This window comes from Pangasianodon hypophthalmus, chromosome 13 (assembly GCF_027358585.1).
Source record: "Pangasianodon hypophthalmus isolate fPanHyp1 chromosome 13, fPanHyp1.pri, whole genome shotgun sequence".
Taxonomy (NCBI): domain Eukaryota; kingdom Metazoa; phylum Chordata; class Actinopteri; order Siluriformes; family Pangasiidae; genus Pangasianodon; species Pangasianodon hypophthalmus.
In genome coordinates, this window is record NC_069722.1 from 17,798,306 (window position 1) to 17,812,919 (window position 14,614).

General features: G+C 40.6%; 1 protein-coding gene and 1 long non-coding RNA gene across 8 annotated transcripts in view; one reads left to right on the forward strand and one right to left on the reverse strand.

The window, feature by feature from the left end:
- Positions 1-815: 815 nt before the first annotated feature.
- LOC113528348 (uncharacterized) lies at positions 816-12,355 on the reverse strand. Of its 5 annotated transcripts, none has more exons than XR_008303201.1 (3): positions 11,298-12,355; positions 9,772-9,880; positions 816-8,222 (listed from the first exon to the last, which is right to left on the reverse strand). It is a non-coding gene; the product is annotated as an uncharacterized LOC113528348 (long non-coding RNA). The 5 variants fall into 5 exon arrangements; XR_003402927.3 differs by having other exon boundaries at positions 12,009-12,353; XR_008303202.1 differs by having other exon boundaries at positions 9,772-11,686; positions 12,009-12,327.
- A 52-nt stretch (positions 12,356-12,407) lies between these two features.
- Positions 12,408-14,614, forward strand: part of cenpx (centromere protein X) — a 47,134-nt gene continuing 44,927 nt past the window's right edge. For all 3 annotated transcript variants that reach the window (XM_053239047.1, XM_026916309.3, XM_026916308.3), the window contains exons 1-3: positions 12,408-12,508; positions 12,670-12,721; positions 12,843-12,896. In XM_053239047.1, the coding sequence (XP_053095022.1) occupies positions 12,419-12,508; positions 12,670-12,721; positions 12,843-12,896 (196 nt within the window). In that variant the 5' untranslated portion in view covers positions 12,408-12,418. The remainder of the gene's footprint in view (positions 12,509-12,669; positions 12,722-12,842; positions 12,897-14,614) is intronic.

A 14,614-nucleotide genomic window follows, 5' to 3' on the forward strand; every position in this document is an offset into this window, starting at 1 on the left:
TAAAATATGTAAACATAACGTACACGAAAAACATATCAACTTGCATATAACACAGCCTTCTCTTTATACACAAAGTAACCCGCATTATAATAATTGACAAAGCAACTAATTGGCATATGACATTACGCACTCTCTCATAGACACTGGACAGCTTGTATTAGAGTGAGTGGTAAAACACCCAGATACGAATAACTCAGGTAAAGTGTGCACCAGCATGAATATAATGTTTCACTCTTCTGGATATACACAAATATTCTAGATTCCCTATTACAGAAATGACATTATCTCACCAATAACGTTTCAGTTATCACAATAGTATAATGCATTACACATTATCAGCTTAATTTATCTTGACATTGGCTTCAACAGATTGAGCACACGTAACTTAGTCTCACTCATCCTTACGATACAACTAGAATAGAAACAGGACAACGTTATAGGTAACAATATCAAAGTTTAACAGCGCATTAACAGTGCTAATGCTACCTAAGTATCGGGAGCCAAAAGACGGATTCAACACGAGACTCCATCTCATCCCTTCTTATAATACGGGCACATAACAACGATATAACAGTTTTGTAAATAATACTCAAACTTTAACCATCACAGATAGCAGTTATTGAGTGGCTTAGCTGAGAAAGGGGAATATGTATAGTTAAATAATAAAAGGACACACATTGCACCTCCCTCAAATCATGTATTAACAGAGTAGGAGAAGGGAACCCGAGTGCCCGTCACTAACGCTCCATGTCCGCCCCCTGCTGGAGTCTTCATTACATTACTACATTAGAACAGACTTCAGAAACCAATCAAAATATTATCGAGAAAGATAATAACATTTTTATTTATTTGTTCAACTTGTTACATACTCCCCCCCAAAGTCAGACGTTGTCCTCAACATCAATATCTCAGTACCCTTAAGCATAAATCAGACTGGTTACAGACTGGAACTCTTTTGATACAGTCAATTTTGTCTCCAGGTCCCAACATGAATATATCAATTCAGTTCAATATATTGCACATATTGGTTACAGACTGGAACTCTTTTTATACATTCAGTTTTGTCTCCTGGTCCCAGCATCAACTTGTCAATTTTAGTTTGTCTGAATCATCCAGCATTTACGAAGTCCTAAACTGGAAGGGTACACATTTGGTATCAACTACACTCGTTACTGTTATGAGTTGTGGAATGTGTCGTGCACATCAAATGTCCATATACTTGTGATCAGTCACGCTCAGTTTTGTTCCAAGTCTCTGAGCAAGAGTCTCTTTAACTACTACATTCAGTACTGTTCCAAGTTCTGAAATTTGTGATGTGTATTAATTGTTCATGGGCTGGTAATCAACAACACTAAATTTTGTTTCAGGGGTCTGAGGGTCTCTTCAACTGTCAGATGAACATTGAACCAACGTACATCCCATATGAGTAGACAGGCTGGTGATAGTAAGGTTGCACCTGATATATCCACACTTGGGGCAATGTATGAACAGAGAGTGCAGTCAGATAATAACAGGAGGGAGACCCAATTTTGTCATATTTGAAGATCTTTGGCAGTCTACGTTCGCTATGGGGTCATTGAGGCTTTGGCTCTATTTCACTTCCCTGACTACTTCCTGAGAGCTGTGGTGCTTCCTCCATCATTTGGGTTTCAACTATATCCTCCCCAATCACAGGTGAGTTGGGTGCATGACTCTTGATCTCCCTTTCCTGTGTTCAAGTCTCAGTTCATAAATAGGAACATCCTTTCCCACTTCACTACAACATGAAAGGTGTCTTCCCAGTGATTTCGCAATTATCCAGGTCCTCCTCAGGGTGTCAAGTTTCAGACTAGCACACGGTCACCAAAATTCAATATTGTGCTCCGTACTCAGCCATCATAATTCCTCTTATTTCTCCGTGTGGCTTTGTGTGCAATTTCACTTGCAATAGTGTATGCTTCTTGCATTCCTTGCCTCCAGTGTTCCGCATAGCTATGGTACTGCCTCTGCCTGCATCAGCTGAAAGGTTGAACAACATGTCGACTGGTAATCTCGATGAGCGGCCATACAAATGGTAAAACAGGGAAAGCCTGTTACTTCAGTACATGTACAGTTATAAGTGAATATAATCTTATTATAGAGAATTCTTCCAATTGGTCTTGTCTTTGTCTGTGAGAGTCTTAAGCATCTGCAGCAAGGTTTGATTAAAATGTTCTACTTGGCCATTCCACTGTGGGTGGTAAGGGGTAGTTCTTGAGCAAGCCACACTGCTGAGTTGTGAAAAGAGTTGGTTTTCAAACTCATCTCGATCGCGGTGAATACGCATTGGAAATGCAAACTTGAGAGCATTATCTTTGAATATTTTGTCTGCTACTACCTTTCCTGCCTTGGATGTGGTTGGGTACGCCTGCACAAAGTGGATGAAATGATCTACAATCACTAATATATACTAGTAGCCGCCTTTACACTTGTCAGTGTGGAGGAAATCAACAGACACAAGTTCAAATGGCTGGGCGGTGGTGATACTTACAAGATGTGTTCTAGTTTCACGCCTCGCTTTTTTGTTTCAAGCATGTACAGCCCATCACATGCTGTTACATCTCACGCAGCATATATGGACTAAAGAAGCAATCCCTAATCAAAGATATCATTCTATTAGTGCCCTGATATCCCATTTGGTCGTGTAGCTCTCTCAACTCTGTGGACTTGTGTTTGTCAGGTATTACCAGTTGTTTCCTGTGTGTAATCTTCCTCCATAGAATTCCTTGTTCATCCACTTCCAGTTTGTCCAGTTCCCTGGCTAAGCACAGACTCTGTGCACTGAATCCTTCCAGCTCGTGAAACGAGGGCCTTACTCTAGACAACATACACTGTAACACTGGTCCAATATGTGGGTCTTCTTCCTGGTCTTGTCGTATCTGTCCTGGTGCTAGCAAAACAATGGAGGTGTCCTGGGACACAAATACATCCTCAACAGATATGGCCATTGACCATGCTGCAGTCCCCTCTGACTGTAGCCCCAGCGAGTGAACAGTTGCTCCCACTGCATCACAGGATATTTCCTCTGTGCACTCATCCATCAGTGTCTCTGCATTCAGCGGTATCCTGGACAGACAATCAGTGTCTATATTTTCTTTGCTTGGGCTTTACTTGATAGTAAAATTGAAGTTGGCTAATTCTGCCACCTATCTACTTAAAGTAGCATTTATTTTAGCGGTGGGCAAAACATACGTCAATGGATTATTATCACTGTAGACAGTGAAAAAGGGAGCATAGTAAAGGTAGTCACAGACCCTCTCAGTTATTGCCCATTTAAGAGCAAGAAATTCCAATTTACCTTAGTGGAGGTGATAGTTTCTCTCCGATGCTGACGATGCCCATGACCCATACGGAATCACACTGGGCTTTCCACTTTGTTTCTGATAGAGTATGGCTTCAAGTCCCTTGTTAGATGCATCTGTATGTAAAACAAAGGGCTGAGAAAAATCTGGAAATGCAAGGACTGGGGGCTGAACCAGGCAGTCTGTTAGTTTCTCAAGAATCTGTTAGACCATCTACTTTTGCATTTCCCTTCCTATTGGACAGCCTCCCCTTTGGGTGAGGTTTCTGTGTGTCTGTCTCCTCTGTTACCATGGCAGGCCCTTTAGTAGGGTCATAATGGTAAGTCCTTTACGTACTGACAATAGTAGCTTAACAACCCCATCACCTGTCTCAACTCACCAACTGTGCCTGGTCTCTTCCCTTTCAGAATCCTGATAGCAGAAGTGTCAGTGGGGTCCATTTTGTTTCCTTCAATGGATACTATCTTTCCAAGGTAACGAATCTCAGTACTAAATACCTCACACTTGCTGGGTTTCAATTTCAACTTTTGTGACATTGCTGACATGACTTTCAAATGTTTTACCGAATACAAGGGTATTGTCTAGGTACGGGATGCAGATCTTATCACGGAGTTCCTCTAAACACTTTTCCATACAGCGCTGAAAGGCCGCCGGTGTATTCATAAGCCCTGAGGATATCCTGACCCATTGATACAATCCCCAGGGGGTTATGAAGGCTGTTAGATGCTTGCTGTCCTTTGGCATGAATTCCTGGTGATAGGCTTTTCCTTGATCCAGCAGCGAAAACATGGTGTTACCTCCAAGGCCATCCATCACATCCTGGACTCTAGAGATCGGCTTCCTTACGGCTGTGTGTCTTGCGGTTTAGCTCCCTATAATCGATACAAAGGCATAGGAAGCCAAATTTTTTTCTGACACAAACCACTGGGGAAGCATACACAGAATGGGATTTCTCTATCCACCGCTGTGCCATTAAGTCATGCATCTCCTCATATAGGGGCTTGGGGACTGACATGTAGGTCCATGCCACCAGCTCTTGGTCTCTCAAAGAGATTTTTAGCCGTAACTTTTCAATGCAGCCTATGTCATTGTCAGACTGGGACAAACAGGCCGACTCTTTCCTCAGCATCTCACAAACTATTTGTCTCTTCTCTTCATCTAGGTGTCTTAGATCTACCGGGGGTCCCTGAGGTTTACACTCACCTCCTGATCTTTGGCATATCCAGTCTCGTTGCTACCTACTGGCCACTGGGGCTTGTTATCAGGTTCAAAAACTAACATGGTGTCCTCTTTCAGGGGCTTAGTATGTACTCGGTACTTTACTTGCATAGCATTATAGCTCTATACAATTCACTATGTGACAAGGTGTTCTCACTAGGTGTTCACTGGACTGTTCAACAATCACTGCCTTAATGAATGCTCTGGCTGTTTTTTTCTGTAAGTTAGGGACAGCCTTTGTAACCATTCTGATTAGTTTTTCTTCCTCTTTAATATTTCCTTCCTCTGTCTGACTATTGATCACAACACGCTCAATTACAATGAAGCCGATTATAGGATGAGGCTGACGGTTGCCCGTTATGATGAGCATGGGAACATAAAACTCTTCAGCATCACCAACCAGTCTAATGGTCACTTCTACTCACCCCACGTATGTATCTCTGTGGTGTGGAACTGGGCTGGTGCCACCACTAGCCTTGAGCCAGCACTGCCACTGGATGGACTCTCAGATCTGTGCTGTCTCGGTTTTGAGATCTTTTAACAATACCATACACACACTGGTGTCACTGGATTGTACAGCATGCATATTAGCCTGTCGCTGTGGTGTCTGCCGCCTCTTATCTTGTCTCTCTTTCTAATGGCCACATGCTATATTAAGTCTATCTAGGAGCAACTCATCTGAGATGGTACGCTACAACAGGTAGGGTTGGAGGTCATTATTGATGTTATCATTCTGTAAACCTGTAAGTATGGTGTGCATAAACCTCAACATAAACACAGGATCATACTTTAGATTGGACTGTGCCTCTTGTGTGGTAAACAGCATCTTCTGCCTTACGTCCATTGGTCTAATTAAAAAGTTCTGCAGAGTATCCTTAATGTTTTGTACCTCTGTGGTACACTGTTTGCACTCTGTTCCTGGTAGTCCGAGCGGAGTATTCTCCTAAGTGTAGGCAGAGACAGATCACTTTTACATTCAAGGTACTAGCTCCGCAGTTGCAGACAATGGCTGTGATAACAGCATCCACTATTTCTGTCTTAGAATACCCTCTGCTAAGGCCATTCTCAATTTGGCGAGCTAAACTATAGAAAGTGAGTTGGTTCTTGTGCCCTGGTTCACCAGTCTGGCCTGAGATTTTATAGTCTTTTTGCCAAATGGAGCTATTTACCTGTGTCATTTACCTTTGTACAATTTCACCATCACCTCTGTTTTTAATTTTCCTAGTTGCCAGTTCTGCATCTCAATTTCCTTCTGTTGTACTGCCAGTCTTAAGCTCCCTAATTCTCTCTTCAATTTGGCTTGTTCATCATCTACTTTAACCTCATTTTCATTGCTGAAATTTTAACTGCTCAATGGGAAGTTGAAACAACAATCCTTTAATCTCAAATCACAGGTTTTTAACCTCTGAATCCATCTTGGCATACGAGTAACATGCATAGTTATGGGTTTGTGTTTCGCCTTGCCTGGTCATTATTGGTTCCTTAGTGGAAACAGCACCTCAGGATGCACACTTCCCTGGGCTGGGCTCCCACCACTTCCTTAGCCGATGCACTGCACTGCCTACCGCCTGTTTTGTAGTTTTGTATGATGGTTGATGTGGGGTGACCACCTCCATTACAGGACACCAGCCTTACTTTGACCATCCCAGCGGTGCCTCCAACAGCATTCTCTTTATACACAAAGTAACCCATATTATAATAAGTTACAAAGCAACTAATACAAGATGAGCATCAATTGGCATATGACATTATGCACTCTCTAATAATAACAGCAAACAGGACAGCTTGTATTAGAGTGAGGGGCAAAACAACCAGCTACAAATAACTCACATGAAATGTGCACCATCATGAATATAATGTTTCACTCTTTTGGATATACACAAATAATCTAGTTCGTATCAGTTGACCTAATACAAACATGACATTATCTCACCAGCAATAACGTTTCAATTATCACAATAGTATAATATTACACATTATCAACTTAACTTATCTTGACATTGGCTTCAACAGATTGAGCACATGTAACTTAGTCTCACTCATTCTTATGATACAAACAGAATAGAAACACAACAACAACATTATAGGTAACAATATCAAAGTTTAACAGCGCATTAACAGCGCCAATGTTAGCTTAGAATTGGGGGCTAAACACGGACTCAATGGATGTGACTCCATCTCATCCCTTCTTATAATACAGGCACATATTGGTGCCGCCCCAATAGGTTTCGCTTGACTGATTCAATTGATACATCATTTGGAACCTCTGTAATAACCCCTATTACCCATCACTGTACTTGATACTTTAATTCCTAAAAGAGATTTTAACTCTACTGCTGCTTTTTGTTGTTCCATGTCTTTACAAAACAACAGCAGTCTTCCATCTTGCATCATTTTTGCACTTTCAATCTGACCAACTGCTTCCTTCAATGCTTTGGTTACTTTAATTGGGTTTAATGTCTTCTGATCCTCTGATTCTGACAGAAATTTTTATCAATAACTAGTGTTCTTCTTTCCAGCTTCTAACCTGTTGATTCTCTCTTTCACTATCAGTTCCGGATGACTGACTCCAATTTTTCTTTCTTTTACGATTCTCCACTAAGGTCCAATTACTATTTACTACCCCTTTTAATTCCCTGCCATCCAATCCTTCCGTTTCAGGATCACTTCCCGAAACTACCCCACTTCCTTCCATCTCCACTTCAGTCACACCCCAGTGCTGTCAACCGCCTCCACCTAACAGAAGGTTATCATAGCTATCTTAAGACATGTCGATTTGATAAGATTCAGTTGCTTCTGTCTGGGTCACCCAGCTGACCAGTTCTGCTTTAGACTAAGGTTAGGACGACCCACCCAATTAACATATAGACACAGAAATAAAGAAATGAAGAAATGTTGAAATACAGATATAAATAAATGTAGAAATAAATGTACATACAAGCTCTATAAAATTCCTGCTCCTTCCAGGTTTGGACCTCTAATAAGAAAACATACTATTGCTAAAGAGTTACCCTATTCACCTGCTGAAATTTACAACATACTGATAAATCATATAATCATTGTGGCAATCCTGCATGTTCAGACACTTGGCAATAATATCAAAGCTGGACTCCTGTATTGTATGTGCTTGGTACAGAGGCAGTATAAGATTCCTACATGTTTTAATCCTAATAAGAACTGTAAATCAATATATAATATGATAATATGATAATATGACTTAGAACACTAAAATGCTCATAAACATTTGTGCATTAGCCACTATAGCAAGAACAGAACCTTTGGAGCTTAGACAAATAGGCAGGAGAGACTGGGGGGTGACAAAAACATTATTTAATATTGTTTCAAACTTCTTGGCCAAAAATACAACACCCAGTTGTGGCTGGCACAAGCATGCAATTCTTTAGGCTCTCACTTTTAAATTTAGTCAAATGGAAACAATTAAACACAGTAGTCGTCTGTGCACGTCTCCACCTGCAAGGCCCTGCTCTGCTGACCCTAGGCCCTTCCCAGCAGATAGTATCGGAGGGTGAGGACTGCCCACTTGATGGCCATGCACTGTTTTTCGATTGTGATGTACCTACATTCCCCCACCTAGAGCTTCCTGCTGATGTACAGCACGGGGCACTTCTCCCCCTCCACCACCTGGGAGAACATGGCCTCTAGCCCCCTGTCTGACTCATCAGTCTGCAAAACAAAAGGGAGAGAGAAAAATCAGGGGAAAGTAGGAGTGAGCATCCACACAGTGTAGCTTTTGTCTCAGTAAAGGCCTGTTGACTCCCTTTTTAGTGAGAATCAGAGAGTCTGTCAGAGAGCTGGTGATATCTGAATAATTAAGTATAGACTATGATAATAGCCAGCCCCAGAAACTGCCTCACTTCCTTTTTGGCCCTGGTTCTCAGGCAGGCCACAATTGCTGCCGTCTTATCAATTTGGGGACGCACCTGCCTGTGACCTAATTGAAAGCCCGGATACCATACTTCCACCTGTCTCGATGCCCTCAGGACAGCCCTCAGATATTTAAGGTGCCATTGCCAATCATTACTATAAATAATAATGTCGTCAAAGTAACAGCAGCATTAGCAGTGTGTGGGCGGAGGATTCTGTACATGTCATTGAAACGTGGCCGGGGCTCCAAACAGCCCAGATAGAAGAGTGGCAACTAGGTGGATTTACACCGTATTCACCTTTCTAAAGTCTACATAAACCCAGACCAACCTGTCTGCCTTGGTAACAAGGACCACTGTCACTGTGGGACTCCTCAATTACCCCCATGTTGAGCATGGCCTTGAGCACTTTTGGAACTACCTGCTTTTCAACTACCTGGTTTTTGTTCAGGCAAACAGTAGAGGCAGCTGCTTACAACCACCCCCAGGGAAGTCTCTATAGGGCCTTTTGCACCTCTTTAGTTCCAGAACTAAATTTACAGTACTGAAGTACTGGGCGATTTTGCGCGAACTATTTCCCAGTACTGTTTAAAGGGTTGCATTCGCACCGACAGTGGGCAAGGAAGTGATGTAAGCTGGTTGACAGCGATGTCATTTGTGCGTGGCATTCAACAACGGAAACAAAGAAGAACAATGTAAACAACCAGTGGATGGAGGACACTGTGATCGGAGCTGTGTTGCACTTCGGCGTCCGTCCATCTATCGCTGTTCTCCATACTTGTGAAATAAGTTGACACTACACTATGCTTACATGGCATTTTAAATCATGGCAGGTGAGGGTGTTTTCGTATGCGTTTGGCCAATCAACGTCTACTTACGTCACGGATAGTACCAGTTGCGCTGGTTAGACCCTGCTCCGGAGTAGGAGCTAATTTGGTTCTCGAAAAAGGCAGTCCAGTACTAAAATTGCACCCAGTTCCGGAGGTGCAAAAACGCCAAAAAGTGGGTAGTTCCACAATTAGTTCAGGTACTATGAAAAGGTTCCCGCGGTGCGAAAGGCCCTTATGTAGAGTGACCAGGCAGGAGTGAAAACACATCAGAAAATCCTGACTGCAACTGGGAACCTCTGCTTTCTGTGACAGTGAGAAATGGTCTCCATATGGGACGGGGATGGATTGAACTGCATTTTTTTTATTTTCACCTCTGTGGAAATAAAATATGCTTTTATCTACCTGAGTGTTAAAAGCTGATCAATAATTAATAATTTTATACTACTTAAACTAATCATTTATATGAATAACGCCTCTTGTGTATGTAAGTGTATTGTAATGTAATTTGTAATGAATCACCCCAGTCTGTTGCCAGACCTCCCCGACTTGCTGTGTGACCTCAAAGGGTCCTTGCCACTTCGTGAGCAGTTTGGAACTTGACATGGGTAGAAGTATAAGCACTTTATCTCTGAAAGAGATTGAAAATTTTGTTAGTTGAAAATTGCATTGGAGATTGTGTTAGTCCCAATGTGTGGAGATTTGCTCTCAGGTCAAGAACATACTGAATTTCGTTTTTACTCTCTGAAGGTCCCTCCTCCCAGTTTTCTCTAACAACGTCCAAAATGCCACAAGGCTTGTGCCCATATAATAATTAAAAGATGGAGAACCTGTGGAGTCTTGTGGGATCTCTTGTACCATAAATAATACCAGTTAGAGCCACCTATACCAATTCTGAGAGTCCTCACTGTATGAACTTACAAATCATTTGTTTAAGCATTTTATTAAATCACTCAACCAAGCCATCCATTTGCAGATGGTAAATGCTGGTGTGAATCGACTTAATACCTACTAACACATATGGTCTACCTCAAATAACACAAAGCGATACCCTCATTCACTCCATTCTAATGGCCTGATGAGGTCCATACCAATTCTTTCAATGGGACCTCAATCAATGGAAGGAGGCGCAATGGCACTTTTGGGGTGGCCAGTTGATTCACCAGCTGACATTTACAGCACAAAACACACAAACTGTGTACATCGCTGAGAATGCCCGGCCAATAAAAATGGGCCATGAGTCAATTTAGAGTTTTATCTTAACCTAAATGCTCAGACACAGGAACGTAATCAGGAATATAATCAGTGTCCTATGTCAATAGATATAATCTATCTTTCATTATAGAAAATTGGCTGTAATTACTAAACAGTTACTGCAATATTTTTTGTTAAACTCCCTGAATTAAAGCTGAGTCTACGCTTAAATCCCATATTGATTGCTTCATTTCAAAGCCATTGTTGTGGTGTACGGGGCCAAAATTACAAAAATTGTGTCACTGTCCAAATAATTATGGACCCGACTGTAGCTTTTCAGTGCACACTAGACTTGAGGAACTTGATCTTGAGGATCTGGCTAACAAATCTGTGCATTCCAATTCCATGAAAAGCATTGCAATGTTATTTTTAAATGGAAAAAAAAGTGGCAACACTAATGGTGTATATAGAAAAACAATGCCCTAAATGAATCTTCTAAAACAATTTGCATCTATTAACAGTAAGCCTATTGACTAACACCTTAAGTTATTAATTTACATTTACCCCAGCCCTAGGGAAGGCTCATGTGAAGAGCTTGATATATAATGGCATCACTTGCTGCTGAGGTTGGCCCCATAAGGCTAGCCTAAAGTTTGCCATGAAACTGCTGTGGATGGTACCACATGGATACCCTGAAGATGTCTGTGGATTTTCTTGCATGAAAGCCCTAAAGACTACACTTGAACAGTGGATAATTTCACTTTAACGGTATACTGTTGTGGAAGAGTAATGACAAATAATGACAGTATCAGGTGTCACCCAGAAGATGATGGATTCCCTTTTGAGTCTGGTACCTCTCAAAGTTTCTTCCTCATGTCATCTCAGGGAGCTTTTCCTTGCCACCATAGCCTCTGGCTTTCATTTTGAGGTCAGGGCTCTGTGCAGGCCACTCGAGTTCTTGCACTGCAACCTCTAACCATGTCTTTATGGACCTTGCTTTTTGCACAGCGGAATTTTTTTGTTGGAACCTGTTTGGGCTGGCCCCTTAGGTCCAGTGAAGGGAAATTGTAATGCTACAGTCTACAAAGACATCCTATACAATTGTGTGATTACAACTTTGTGGCAACAGTTTGGGGAAGGCCCACACATGGCTGTGATGTTCAGGAGTCTTCAGCCGATCCACGCCTCCTCGGCCAATCTCACTATGATTTCCCTAGAGGTGTTATCTCACCTCTAATTTCCCCTTGGGAATAATAAAATGCAGTGTCAATAAAGTGTTGTCTTATCTTAGATCAAAATTAGAATAAAATCAAATAGAATTGTTTTTAAAAAAGTGTACATTTCTCTGCAGTTCTGTGATTTGAATGAAAATGAGCTGCAGAAGGTTAGAAATTTGCAAGAACTTTATAACGCAAGACGATAACATTTTTAAGTGCACCATGATAATATTTTACAAAAAAAATAATGTAAAGTTGTACATTGTAATAATGTAAAAAAAATAATGTAAAATAATTTCCTTCATTCCCGATTAAACCCCCAGTGCGTTCACACGTGCATTCTCTTACCTACACAAATTTTATACATGTTTCCTTCCGATTGAATCATTCATAATAGTTACTGAAGGTACTCAAGGATCCAGCCAAATCAGGATGAACTTGAATTTCAGCTTATTTACTGTATGTTGCTGCAAACACAGTAGGTGTGCTATGCTAATTAGCCTATCCCATACGCTCCTGTTAAACCATGCCCTCAGCTGATATTTCACCTCGTAACCTTTTACTACACTTGGGGACAAACTCTCTCTCCTTAAGATATTTTTTGCAGTGTTTGAAAAATTCATCTTTTTCATCTTTCTAACACGTTCTCACATGCAAATTTCTGGTGTTTGTTTCGAAATGCCACAAAATGTATACGAATGTCGTAAAATTACACACAGGCGCTGTACAGATACGGCTGCGTCGTAAAGCATAATCAAATGTGTGCGCATGCGTTGCGGCATAGGGAGACGGATGCGGAGTGGGGAATCACAATGGCTTGTCAAGAGCGCGAAGGAGTTTTCAAAAAGGTATATTTTTAAACGAACGTTATCGTTATCTAATAGAGTTAATGGCGTCAAAATCATGAATATGTTACATTGTTTCGTCAGCGTAGTAACATTTAGATTTTTGGTAATCGCTAAGCTGGATAGCTCAATGAAAAGCTTAAAGAACATATTGTATTTTTTAGGAAACCGTCAGCAAACTTTTGATGTTGTTCTTCAAGGACGACAAAACCAAAGGTATGGTAGTATATTTTAAAAGCCAATTTCATAACATGGTAAATTAGCTAATTTAGCTAGCTAGACAATTCTATGACCTAACTAACGAATAATCTCGTTATTTTTCTATTTTTATGAACAGTCAGTAATGATACTGTGAGTCTCATGGCTGAGATGCTGAGAATTTTCGTTATCGGTAAGTCGGTTTTGGCTTCCCGTTAGAGAGAAAAAATGTAACCCATCTTAAATTAGAATTATTGCTAAATATTTACTGCTATAATTTTACACAATGGTTTCACAATTTTGGCTCATTCTCACAAATTTAAAATTTAATTCCTATCAGATATGAAATTTCATTTTGAACATATTTATTTGATGTCTTTAGCTTTGAAACACAAACAGTTATGTCTGAAAAATATAGTGAGTTATGTTATGGATACTATTTTTTAAAAATATATATTACTTTCCATACAAATGTTCTCAAGATGCTGGTTGGATAAAATCATATTACCATTACTGAAAAGCATTTGACCAAAAATAGTAAAGTGGATTGTTAAAAAAAAGTTTTTAACCCTTCATATGTATATTTACTAAATGAGATTGTTAATTTATAAGCTGTAAATTTTGGTAAGTGTTCACCAATTCTGTTATTACAGAAACATAAAAGTTTATTTCAAAGCAAATGTTTTTTTTTTTTTTTGTTTTTTTTTTGTGGTAAACTTCAGTAAGAATATTTAAAATTAAAGCTGCAGGCACCATTTTCAGGGGCCAAGCACCCAGACTTGGTGAGCTGCACATTCACAGACGCATTACAATTGTTGCTTAAGAAATCACAGGAAAGCAAAACCACAGCTTTAGACAAAGGCATTCAAGAGTGACTTGTAGTTTCACTCATGATGTATATGTTTTGACCACGGATAGTGGTGGAATTCTCTGACTGTAGGAGGAAAGATCTAGATGAACAAATGGGCAGCAGGGTGTCATTGCTGTTGCAGCTGCAGTACTGTTGTGCCCTGTGGAGTTGTCTGTTGCTACTTTGACCTTTGGTCATGTTTGCTATTGCTCTGATGTAAAAAAATTTTTTCTTCTTGAAATTTAAAAACATCTAAGATATTTATGTTTTTTCTCATAAGTCTGGGCCTTTTTTTTTCCTATTTAGTGCAAGTTTAGACAGGTCTCAATATGATGTGAGCCAAATTTGGGGAAGATTGGACAAAATTTGGAGGAGGAGTAGCAAAAATGGCGGTTAGACATTTTTAGCATGTTATTGTAACTTTTGACTAGTAGGTGGTGCCTTCATGAAATTTGTTGCGTAGTCCCAGGTCATGGTCCTGAAGATGCCTGCCAAGTTTTGTGTCAGTGCGCGAAGTCATTGCAGAGATACAGCCTCACTTCCTGTTTGGTGGCGTCGCTGTCAGATTCATTGGCCCATTATGGGCGAACCATTTGGAGTAATCCAGATTCTTTTGATAACTTTTGTGAGACTTACTCTGAAGATGATGTGCTAAATTTGGTGATGATGGCAAAATTAGTAGGAGGAATAGCGAAAAAACAGTGTTTGACAAAATCCAAGATGGAGGAAAATCTAATAAGGCGGAAAATGTTGAACTTGTCTTGACCCAGGGAATCCAGGGATGGCTTTTAAAATTTGGACACATGGTTCAATATTTATGACCATAATATACTTCCAAATTAGGCCAAAATTTGACCTGAAGCTGGTGCTAGAATTTTGGCAGCACTTGGCCCAAATTTGGTCAGAATGTTCTTTAGACCCTCCCCAATCAGTGTGACAAATTTCACATCTTTTTAGCAGACGGTTCTCTGGGCTGCCATATAGACACCCTAGCCAGAAGAAGAAGGAAAGGTAGAATAACAATAGTGTGCCTACGCACCTTTGGTGCTTGGCCCCTAATT